This window comes from Scomber japonicus, chromosome 9 (genome assembly GCF_027409825.1).
Source record: "Scomber japonicus isolate fScoJap1 chromosome 9, fScoJap1.pri, whole genome shotgun sequence".
Lineage (NCBI taxonomy): Eukaryota > Metazoa > Chordata > Actinopteri > Scombriformes > Scombridae > Scomber > Scomber japonicus.
In genome coordinates, this window is record NC_070586.1 from 33,210,432 (window position 1) to 33,221,775 (window position 11,344).

Genomic DNA, 11,344 nt, shown 5'->3' on the forward strand with positions numbered 1-11,344 from the left:
GGATTAAAATAACATATATATGATAGGAAAAAGCAAATAAAATAGCGCAATGGCGGATATAATCAGTTCTGCTGAAAGAGAGAAGTCCTTATATGTAAAACAAATTCGACAGTTGGACGAGCAGCTAGAAAGGTAAGTCAGTAGTTTTACACAAACCTGCTGTATTAGGGAGAAATATATCCGTAATATGTTAAGTTATATATTATTCGCAACTAACGTTAGCTTAGCGCGTTAATATTTATGCGCAAAATTCTGAAAAAATGCTAAGTAGTTTGTGCCAATGCGACTTCTCTAAACCACATGAAGGCATACTAATTTATGTTGCTATTAATTCTTTATAGTAGGAGTGATTTCACAATATTATTTTGGAATTTTGTAGAATGAATTTAATTGAGAACAATTGATTTTCAGTCTATTGACATTGAATAAGTGACAACATATTTCAGCTTTACTTCCAGCCCTCAAACTATATTTTATTCCAGTATTTAAGTAGATCAACAATGCATTATTTATGTCTTTTGAAGGAACACTTTTCACCCATGATAATGTAAGTTTCATACCTTCTCTAGCTTCTGTCTCCCAGTTATTATTACTACAGTAGTCAATCACTATTTTAAATACTGTATTTAAGTACTCTTGAGCCCAAGTGTCCCTCTTCATCTTGCAGCTGTCAGCTTAAATATGATGAGCTGGAAAAAGAGATGAAGAGCCTCATGTCTCAGTTCAGCACTCTGGAGGTGGACAAGAAACAGGTCACTATGTTCTTGATACAATGCAAGGCTGCAAAAGATAGGGCGGAGAAGATGATGGCGGAGCTGCAGATTCAGCAGAAGGTGGCTGAACAGGATATAGAGACCCTGAAAATGCAGCACAGCCAGCTGGTGCAGGAGCTTCAGGAGCAGATCAGTGAATTAATGTCACAAAGCAAGATGCAGGGTGAGAAGTTCACATGCAGCTGAATGGGATGAGCCAGAAGCTAACTCTGCCGAGGGATTTCTGGGATATAATAAATGACTCAATCTTTATCGTCCCCAACTTAGAAGCATGGTTTGAAGCCAGGTGACATTCGCCCTAAGAAACAAAAACAGTGACAACAGACAAACAAACAATACAATAAAACACAAACTAGATAACAGTCACAGTTTATACCTTCTGTCTGGGGAAGAATAACCTCACAAGCCAGAAAATAAAGCTTAAAAGCTAAAAATGTAGCTTCTTATGAACCAAATTAAGGTGATTCAAAACACAGTTTGTAATCAATAACTGTCCCAAGATATTGTTAATTATCTATCATCCTGAGTTCATGTAATGAGACTTAATATGAGAGTAGACCAGCCTAAATATGAAACTATCAAGGTTGTCTCATGTTCCACTTTCTTGAAAATGAATACATATGTCTATGGAATGGCAAGGATGATACTGTGGGACTCTTTTCTCCTCTCCTTTATTCTCTCATCAGCTTCAAAGTTCGAGGCAGAGAAGAAGCAGCTGATGTCTGACATGGAGTCTCAGGAGCAGCAGCATCAACCTGCCATTAACAGCCTGAAAGAGCAACATGAAGCTGCCACCAACAGCATGAAGGAGAAACATGAAGCTGACTTCAACAGCCTGAAGAAAGAAGCAGAATCTGAAAGAGAAAAGTAAAAACTAGGGCAGTGTTAAACTGACAGTCCACATTGTGTCCACAAGAGAATTTATAATACTGTTTTCCTTATTTGACTTCCATCTTTCTTGCCTTTTCTCTTCTTCCAATGACAGTTTTAAGGAGGAGGCTCAGAAAAAGGCAGATATTTTCCTTCGGGAAAGGATTTCCGAAATTAATACGAAGGAGAGGGCTCAGCACAGCAAGACATTGGAGCAGCGGGAGCTCTTGCTGAAGGAGAACGCGGACCTGGAGAGGGAGAGGTTTGACCTGAGTGAGATTTGCTCTGACGTGATGACAGATCTCAAAAAGGTTAAAAAGGAGAACCTGGGCCATGAGAATGTAAGACGCTGAAATGTTCTTGTTTGTCATACTGACTTTGGGGTAGAAGACATCTGTTTCTGTTACCAACTAACATCTGAACAAATTCATTAGATGTTAAAGGTAAAGCCAAATTACTGATAGGATGAAATACTGACAATGTCTGCAGAGAAATGGCAAAATCTAACTAATTCTTACCAAAGCTAAACAATTTTAAAATGAATTTAACAATACCTGTTGTGGATGTATTAAAAGTCCTCATCCACTCAAAAATGTCTATTTCTTCATTCAGACATCATTCAGATCACTGTATGTAACAGACAGTCCAAGCCAGATGACTGATGGGTAAACATTTTATAAAACAGTTTTTCAGCCAGGGGGCATCCGGATTTGAACCGGAGACCTCTTGATCTGCAGTCAAATGCTCTACCACTGAGCTATACCCCCACCTGGTGGTTCATGTGACACTGTCTCTGTTTTTTTTCAGGGATCAGTTTCAGTGTTGAGAAATGACGTGTACATTTAATTGGATTAAAGTCCAGTTCAGTAAAAGAAAGTTTTTACTTTACCTTGAGCTACTTGAGCTCATCTGTACAGGACATAAGGGAGTTCTGGAGGCTATGTGACGTTTTAGGCTTATCACATGTTTGTAAAATGCAGCAGGTGGGCAAACTTGTATTTCCACCCACAGTCACATACTCTGTGGCACACCTGCATTGCTACTGAAATTGACCCAAAAGAGGTCAACCTGCAAAGCTGCAGCCTTTGTCACAACTTTTTTTACATCATTTTCCTTTAAGCCATCTGCTCTTCTTTTCCACTGTTATTTATTTTTACTGCTCCCACTTTTATGTCGCTGGACCTGTAAAAAGGTTCCCTCTTCATCCCCAGGTGACAAATGCCTTTAGCTTTATTTCTCATCTGATGGCAGTCTTAAAACAGCAGTAAATTCCAACAAGCTGATCTTTGGATAGAGGAAACATCTGTCAGCTTGCAATAGAGTTTAAAAAAGAAAATACCAAAAATATCAATCATCTCTTGTTCCTCAGAATGCAGAGCAGCTGAGGTTAGAGAACCTGCATATCAGGGCCAAGCTAAAGGACTGCCATAACACCAATGAGGTACAAGAGCAGGCGCTGGCTGAGCAAGAGGTGGATATGGCAAAGGAGAGGTAAAGGTTCCATCTCTTTCTGCTGTCAGTAAACAGGTCTCAGAATTTCTCCGCATACTAATTCCTTGTCATGCAAGGTGCTTGTTAAAAAGTAATATCTACTATTTTCGTTATATGAAATCCTATTTTAATACTATTCATTGCTAATGCATGTGTGTATTTAGACAGCATACAGACATATTTTAATGTTGTAAGTTGAGACACACGTACGAACTTCTCTCAGAGGCAAACAGTCACAGTATATTATGGAAGGATTGAAATGTGTATAAAGCTGATTCAGGGGGCATCCGGATTTGAACCGGAGACCTCTTGATCTGCAGTCAAATGCTCTACCACTGAGCTATACCCCCACACCTGTTTAAAATACTGTTAATACCTCTGTTGTCTTTTCAGACAGCACCTGACTGAGCTGTACAGTCAAAAATCTTCCCAGGCAGATCAGCTGGGGGCGGAGCTACAGAGGCAGAGGAGCAGAGTTAGGCAACTGGAGATCATTATATGGGAAGCAATCATTATTCATAAACACATCCAGATGGTAAAAACACAAAAAAGTGTCTGCAGGTTTTCAGTGCAGCTGCGTTAGTTTCTGCTGCAGCATCTAACTGTCTGAAATAAAACCCTCTAGGCTCACAGCTCTGATGTATCATAAAGTCTGTGGGAGCTGGACTTCCGGCAGTGAAGATCATGTACTGATTATTGGTACAATTAAGCTGGTTTTAATTAGGGAAGGTCAGATATCCCATCAACCTCCTGCTGTTCAAACTGGCCATTAAGAGACCCCTTCATAATACAGTTTGAGTGTAAGTGATAGGGATAGAGGGCAGAATCCACAGTCCTCCTCCTGTGCAAAATGTATTTAAAAGGTTATTTGAGGCTAATGTGAAGCTTCATTCATCCAAATTAGTCAAGTCAATTAGTAGATAATTTCAACATTACAGTCTTGGAGGGTTTCTAGTAGAAAGAGGAGTATTTAGCAGTTAAAGAGCCAGATATTTCTCACAGGAATTAGCATAGATTAAAAACAGAGCTAAAAGAAGAGTAAATATTGGACTTATATGTGTCAGGTTTACAGAAACAAGTTTTGTGTCTGTTGGATGTGTAAAGGGTAAACTGTTACTCAACACAATTGAAATTAAGTAATATTTCAATTTCATGTTCACAGCTTCATTTCCACTCTGATTTTGTCTCTGTCTCCTTCAACAGTCTGAGAAGACACCCGAGATTGAGTTTAAGATGCAGAGGCTGCTGGACATCCTGGATAGCTGTTCCCTCCAAGGAGCAGACTCTGCCCTCAATGGCGCCACTGAAAAGACTGTTACAGGACAAGGACCGTGGACCGGCCGCAGACAAACAAGGTACTGGAATCACTATGCACTGGAGACTGTCTGTTAGTGTTATGTGTCAGCAGTGGTGTAAACTCTGATGAAAAAACAGAGTCCTGCTGAGCTCAGCTGTGCTCTGGTCTCATCAAAATATACAAAGAACAATGCACTCCTCTCTAAATAAAGCTGTTCTTCTTACTCAGATTAAAGGTGGTTTTAAACCCAGACCTGTTTGGTTAGGGTAAAACACTTTTTGTAAAGGCTTGTTAGCCTGCTTGGTTTGTTTGTTCTGGTCAGTAACACTCTGGTGCAGACTAAACAGAAGAACCTAGATCATCTGAAAAGGAGGGTCTTTGTCCACTTCCAAGTAAACTCTGATGCTATTTGTTTGTAGCAAACAGCAACTACCACGGCTTGAAGCTGAAGCCAATATGGAAATACCTTAAAGTGACATTTATGGCTGCTGGATGCTCCGACTGATCCACATTTAAAATGCCTCAACTTCCCTCTAGAAATACTAAATAAATAGGTTTTTGCCTAAATTTAGGTCCTTTAAAAAGTGCTCTGGTGGTCATAAGATTTTAAGACTTATCTTAGCTTTGAGTATTTATACTTAAATATCCTTGTCTTTTCTCTTCCTGTTAATTAAGAAGAGAGAATAAAAAGTATATTTCCCTCTGAACTGTAGTGAAGCAAACATAGGATGTATCCTCGAATGGAAACAATCAAATTAAGAATGATAACCTGAAACTTGTACTGATTGAACAGAACTTCTGGTCGTGCCCTGTTCCCATCATCCAATCTCTCCCTGACAGATCAGAGACCCTGACCAAATTCAGGACAGGGGACATTGGCTCCGGATCACGGCCCAGGTGGAAAGACAAACAAAGTGCCTCCAGGACAGCAGCTGCTCAGTCCAGCAGAAGCCTCTCAGCAGGTATGATATGATGGGGAAACCCAATGATTTTGTGTCCAGGGGACAGTTTTTAATTCATCTATTGTCTAAGTCATAAGTCATAACTTCAACTGCATCCCTTGTTCATGTGTTCACCATTTGCTCATTTGATCACCAGGTATTTATAGAAGATAAATTGCAAAAAGTGGACTTTGTACTGCACCTTTGTTGTCAAAAGGTGGAGTACAAACCTGCCTTCCTTTGTCTTTGTTAGAAAGTAAGCTAGAAATGCAGCTGAGTCAAAGTAGGGCTTCACAGAGCTGCTAGTGTGGTTGTAATTCTCATATAACATGTTCTTTATATTAATGCTGCTGCTCTGTCCATCCCTTCAGGAAACTCTGCAGTCACAAAACTTCCAGTTCTGCTGGAGCCTCCACCATTGACTGTTGAACCACATCCATTCCTGCTCAAATGGCTAAAGGGTGAATAAAGTATTTATCTGTAGCTGATGTACTAATTGTTTCAAGTGATGAATAGTTCAGTCTGTGAACTGTCAGTGAAATGTCCATCACAGTTTGCCAGTGCCAAAGATATAACAGTTTACAGTAAATATAAAACAGAGGAAAGCATTAAATGCTCACATTAGACGAGCTGGGACCAAATAATGTTGCATTTTATTATAAATGACTAATCACAATTGGAGTTATGTCAATCAACTAATAGTTTCAACACTAAGTTATCATTTTTCAATATGACCATTTAGACACCAGCTGTTTAATGTCAAAGTTTATATATAGTATATATAGTTTATATTCAATGGTTCTCACCAAAACACATTGTGCCTCATGTAAGAACATTTTTGTAACATCTTAAATCTCTCATGTTGTTTCTGTGAGGCTCATTCATGTGAGTATTCCAAGCCTGATTTACTACACTTTTAACTGCACAAAAATGCTTGTTTTAACTTGATAAAAACACACTGGGCCTCATGTATGAACATTTTTGCTGATGCTGAAGGCATCTGGACATGTCTCTTCAATGTCGAATGGAGGTAGAGGACAATGCCTATGGACTGGCAGACTGGGATGGAGGGTGTTCTCCAACTGATGGGGGATTACGCCAAGGTACTGGAAAGGAGACTGTCGAACTGTCAGATTTAGGAGGAACTATGCAGATTCCATTCTGACAGTGGAACAGTGAACCAACTCTACACTCTTGTGGGACACTTGAGGGGTCATGGGAGTTCACACATCCAGTCTACATGTAAATTGTGGACTTAAAGAAGGCTTACCACTGTATCCCTAGGAGCACATTGTGGGTGGCGCAGTGCGAGTATGGTACCATACTGTGATTTTCATGGACAGAGTCTTAAGGCACAGCCAGGGCGGAAGAGGGTACCCAGTTTGGGGACCTCAGAATTGCTTCTCAGCTTTTTGAAGATTATGTGGTTCTGTTTGCTTCATCACAACATGACCTCCAACGGGAACTGGGATGTTTTGCAGCCGAATATGAAGCGGCCCGGATGAGAATCCGGACCTCTAAATCTGACAACATGGTGCTCTGCTGGTGCAAAAAGTGCAAAAAGCAATCCAGTCCAATAGCTGTTCATACATTTCAATACCAGTTATTGGGCAACAGTCATATCTGTAACAAATTTCAAGGCAATAAATAAGTAAGTATTTTTAATTACACTCTAAATCATCTTCAGCATAATACAGGTTTTGGGACATTTTTGGAATAAGGCTGGCATATTCTGCAAATATGTGACAGTCAAGTCACAAATGTTCACTATCAAAGTGCAGACACAAAAACTGAAAGTTGGGAAACCAAGAAATATAATATTACAATTATAATATAAATAGTTAAAATATCATTATATATTGATCATTCCAATTTGGAATACAGTCAAAAGGCATCATGAAATAAATTAAATCAAATCATTCTTACAATTGGGAATTGCTTCAGTGTCTTTTAGTGATAACACCACTAGGGGGTGCCAACGTCACATCTTCCAATCCCACACATAGTGGCTTTAATAGAAGGCTGACGGCTGCGGGATAGGTCATGTCAATGCACACGAAGCGTTCAGCAGGGGAGCAGAGTGTTTGGTGAATCCATCAGCGAAGCCCTCTCCTTCCTCCAATGTGGGCCTCCTGTTGCACATCGGGCAGAGTTTGTTGCGTTCCTGTGAGGCTCTCATCCAGATAATGAGGTTCCAGCGCTGGCCGGAAGAGATGGGCAGTGCCCCGTGCATTTGTTGGCCCCGGTGGAGGAGGCCATCAGTCACCTTGTGTTCCACCTCTGAGCACTCAGTCTCATTTAAAGGCACCTGCAGGGGGCAATAAAACCATGGGAAGGAAGTCATTATATATATATATATATATTTGCATAACACTACAACTTTAAAACAAATCTCCACCAGTACTATTAACTTTGACAGTAGTACCAGTACCAATAAAAGTAGTAGAAGCAATCCCAATAGCAGTAATTATAGTATTCTAGTATAATACTGTAGCCATATAATCACCTGTCTCATATCACCAAAGTAAAGGTTGCCTTCAGTGAAGTCCTTGCCCAGTGAAACATTGAGGGTGACCTCTGCGTTGTCATAGTGGTAGCTCAGGTCCAGGTCTTCATTCATATCATATTTGACCACAAAGGCCTTGTGGCTATCCAGACAGTGCCCCCCACAGTCCGGGTAGAGCAGGGAGGTGAGCGGATGCAGGTACTGCTCACGAAGAGGCGTGATGAAGCCCTCGTCAAAGCCCAGTTCATTCAGGAGTATCTGGACCCAGAGAGAAAATGAGACACATATGAAGAAAATGATTTACAGATGATGTGGTCCTCATGTTTAATTCTCTGACCTTCTCATGATTATATATATTAAAGTCACACGTTTAACATTTTATAGCCTCCTAATTTAAGGTTTTTATTGAAGCTCAGCATAAAACCACATAATGAAATGAATTTTTAAAGACAAACTGTAAAAATAACCCGACATTCCCTGACTTTCCTGTAAAATTCATCAAAGTCCCTGCCTATACCTGCCTGGAATACACCTCTCATAGTTCATGCAGTGTAATGTGATACTTTATGACTGATGGGACCACAGCGGGCCGAAGATTCAGATGTCATGACACAGTAAAGATGAAATATGAATGACTGAGCAGTGAATAAATGGTGTGTTCAGGTCGTTTCAGCCTGTAGAAATGGATCCATTACCCCGTAGTGGTTCATGGTGTTAGGTCTTCCTTTAGGGGCTGAAGACTGCTCAAAGTGCTCCAGCTCCTCCACCAGCTCCTCACAGAAGCTTTTCTCAAACACGGGGAAGCGATACACCCTCGGAGCTTCAACACAATGGTGGAATAAATGATGATAAATATATCATACCTCAATACATCATTAGAAGTAACAATGGTGTAGTCAATATAAACACATGAGGCGTCATTGCACAATGAAACATTACATAAAATCAGCACCAACATTTCCCCAAATGGCTCTCAACTAATTTTCTTAATTATTTTAGCACATCAATTAGAGTTTATGCTGTATGTGCAGCACTGCACAAAACTTCATTTATGCTGCAAAAGGCTGTCTTTCACTCAAAATATTAACTCATTGCTCAAAAGGAAATAAGTTAAATAATCATCAGACAATGTATCTGCAACTATTTAGATATTCAACTAATTGTTTTAGTAATTTTTGAGCAAAAATGACATTTGCTGTTTTCATCAAGATTTGATGCTTTTTTTTGGCATACATGAAAGTAAACTGACTGTCTTTGAGTTCTGGTCTGCTGATTGGACAAAAGATGTGTGAAGATGTCACCTTTGATTGGGAAATACTAATTAGCTCCTGTTTTATAGTGACATCTCATTGACAAAACTATTAATCAATAAAATAATACTGAGTTTAATCAATAATGAACATAAAAGTTGGTTGCAGCCCTACTGTACATTAATGAAGTAACTTACCATTGTGTAGCAGTGCTGCTCACCAGAAAGCTGTTGTGAAGACTGACTCGAAGCAATCATAAAATTGTGTAATATGTCAAATTGATTTCCATATCAAACAGTAACACTGGGGCTAGGGAACATCTGAGAGCTTTCAGTTTTTAGTTTTCTGTTATAACTCAGCCCAGCGTGGCATAATGGAGACTCTTTGTTGTCAACAGAAAATGTGAAAAGCAGCTCTTATAATGGCAACAATTTCCTTTTACATTCAAAGTGATCTTCTACCTCTCAGTGAAAACTTAATCACAGAGAGGATATCAAAGCCCTTTCCAGCTCACCTGCCTCTTCCTCCAGCAAGTCAAAGAGACCCTCTTCACTGACGCAGCTGCTGCGACAGAACTCGGCAATCTGCTTGAACTTCGGAGCGAGGTAGGACTCCTGAGGAGGGGCGGAGTGCACATCTGTCTCAGCGAGGTGTCACTCATACATTATTAATGAAACCATTAGTGGTGACTGCTGTAGTAAATACCTGCAGATGGTAGACATGAGAATGCAGTGGCTGGTACACATCTTTTATAACAGTGGCTCTCTCTGCAGACGTCACAGCTAGGCTCCTTCGTCTGTCCACCTCCTGGGAAATCTAAACAGCAGTTGGACAGTGTCATCACTTGATGTAGACCCTATAAACCTCAGATAGTGTGTTACAGTCTACCAGCATGTTTATGTTGTGTTGCTTAGGGATCACAATGTATTGTCTCTGAAAACCAAGCTTAAAAAACTAAATATAGAATTTAGTGATATATTGGGTCATTTGCACATTTATTGAAATGAAACCACGTGAAGTTTAGAGCTGTTAACAACTCAGACATCTGAAATGTGAGACTGACTACACACTGCTTTTTGTAAGATGTCAAAATACAAAAAGGTGGAAACCACTGGTTTCATCTTTATCAATGTGTTTTAAAAGCTTGTTATATTATCCATTGTGTCAAATCATCAACTGAAAAGTAACTGAACTACAGTTGTTAAATAAATGTAGTGGAGTGGAAAGTACAATATTTCCCTCTGAAATGTAGTGTAGTGGAAGTATAAAACAGCATCACATGGAAATACTCAAGTAAAGCACAAGTACCTTTACACTCTACTTGAGTACAGTTCTTGAGCAATAGTTACTTTCCAGCACACATTTGTCTTTATATCCTTGTGGGGACATTCAATGACATAATGTATTCCCTAGCCCCTTACCCTAACCATAACAACTAAATACCTAAACTCAACCCTAAGCTTAAAAGTCCTCACAACACAGACAAAACAAAACAAAAAGACATGTTTTCTTGCCTTTTTGAGGACATCCTCAAACTGTTGTTCCGTCACACAGCCGAGTCTCTCAAGAAGCTGCAAAATGAACATGTTTACTCAGGTCAGTAAAGCTCATAAATGGTCCAGCACACTCTAAATACAAACCAAAACAAACAGTGAGACTTACTTTGCGATAGTCCAATCTGAACTGCTGCTCTGTTACGAAGCGAACATGGAGCTTGTAGTCTTCCAGGAAGATGTTATCAGTTGTGAAACAGCTACAGATATAAAACGGCGATTTTCCGTCTTCCTTGTTTTTCATTCCTGCTCACAAGAAGGTGATTACAATTTAAGTAACATAGAAATTCAGAATTACGCCATTAAGACTGACAACTGACAAGCTAAATAGCTACCTTTGCGTTAGCAGCCATAGTATGAGGACTTCTGCTTCATGCTCTACAAAATAAAAGCTTGGTCTTTACAAATACAAAGATGACTTTCTAAATCAGTACAGTTAAAAACAGCAGTGATAGAAAGTAATGTCCAAATAAACATTCAAATTATCCAATATTACAAAAAAAACATAAACATTCAAGCTAACATTCACTGTCATGTAATTTTAGGAGAATTGCAACAGCTGGTGCCATGAGTAAGAATTTATTTTTAGGGATACCGGAAGTGTTTATATATTACCATTTCTACCTTGACGCCTTATTTTCAGAAACGTTTATCACTACACAC

At 39.5% G+C, this 11,344-nt stretch overlaps 2 protein-coding genes and 2 non-coding genes across 4 annotated transcripts; 1 reads left to right on the forward strand and 3 right to left on the reverse strand.

The window, feature by feature from the left end:
• The first annotated feature begins 49 nt into the window (after positions 1-49).
• On the forward strand, positions 50-3,169 carry LOC128365482 (repetitive organellar protein-like). Its single transcript, XM_053326237.1, has 5 exons — positions 50-132; positions 668-936; positions 1,460-1,640; positions 1,759-1,984; positions 3,013-3,169. The coding sequence occupies exons 1-5, from the start codon at positions 50-52 to the stop codon at positions 3,136-3,138; spliced, it is 885 nt and encodes a 294-aa protein (XP_053182212.1). The 3' UTR covers positions 3,139-3,169.
• Positions 2,339-2,410, reverse strand: trnac-gca (transfer RNA cysteine (anticodon GCA)). The gene has a single exon. It is a non-coding gene; the product is annotated as a tRNA-Cys (tRNA).
• A 243-nt stretch (positions 3,170-3,412) lies between the features above and the next one.
• Positions 3,413-3,484, reverse strand: trnac-gca (transfer RNA cysteine (anticodon GCA)). Its single transcript has one exon. It is a non-coding gene; the product is annotated as a tRNA-Cys (tRNA).
• A 3,758-nt stretch (positions 3,485-7,242) lies between these two features.
• ogfod2 (2-oxoglutarate and iron-dependent oxygenase domain containing 2) lies at positions 7,243-11,010 on the reverse strand. Its single transcript, XM_053326235.1, has 7 exons — positions 10,791-11,010; positions 10,643-10,699; positions 9,834-9,944; positions 9,643-9,742; positions 8,574-8,698; positions 7,879-8,136; positions 7,243-7,680 (listed from the first exon to the last, which is right to left on the reverse strand). Exons 1-7 carry the CDS (start codon positions 10,923-10,925, stop codon positions 7,414-7,416), a joined length of 1,053 nt encoding a protein of 350 aa, XP_053182210.1. The 5' UTR covers positions 10,926-11,010; the 3' UTR covers positions 7,243-7,413.
• Positions 11,011-11,344: the final 334 nt, after the last annotated feature.

Bases quoted from the DNA above. Each gene is read 5' to 3' on its own strand.
- LOC128365482 (XM_053326237.1), top strand. From the start codon at position 50: ATGGCGGATATAATCAGTTCTGCTGAAAGAGAGAAGTCCTTATATGTA. The intron at 133-667 runs GTAAGTCAGTAG...TTCATCTTGCAG, and splicing joins TTGGACGAGCAGCTAGAAAG to CTGTCAGCTTAAATATGATG. The intron at 1,641-1,758 runs GTAAAAACTAGG...TTCCAATGACAG, and splicing joins GCAGAATCTGAAAGAGAAAA to TTTTAAGGAGGAGGCTCAGA.
- ogfod2 (XM_053326235.1), bottom strand. From the start codon at position 10,925: ATGAAAAACAAGGAAGACGGAAAATCGCCGTTTTATATCTGTAGCTGT. The intron at 8,137-8,573 runs GTAATGGATCCA...CTCTGGGTCCAG, and splicing joins ACACCATGAACCACTACGGG to ATACTCCTGAATGAACTGGG. The intron at 7,681-7,878 runs GTGATTATATGG...TGCCCCCTGCAG, and splicing joins ACTTTGGTGATATGAGACAG to GTGCCTTTAAATGAGACTGA.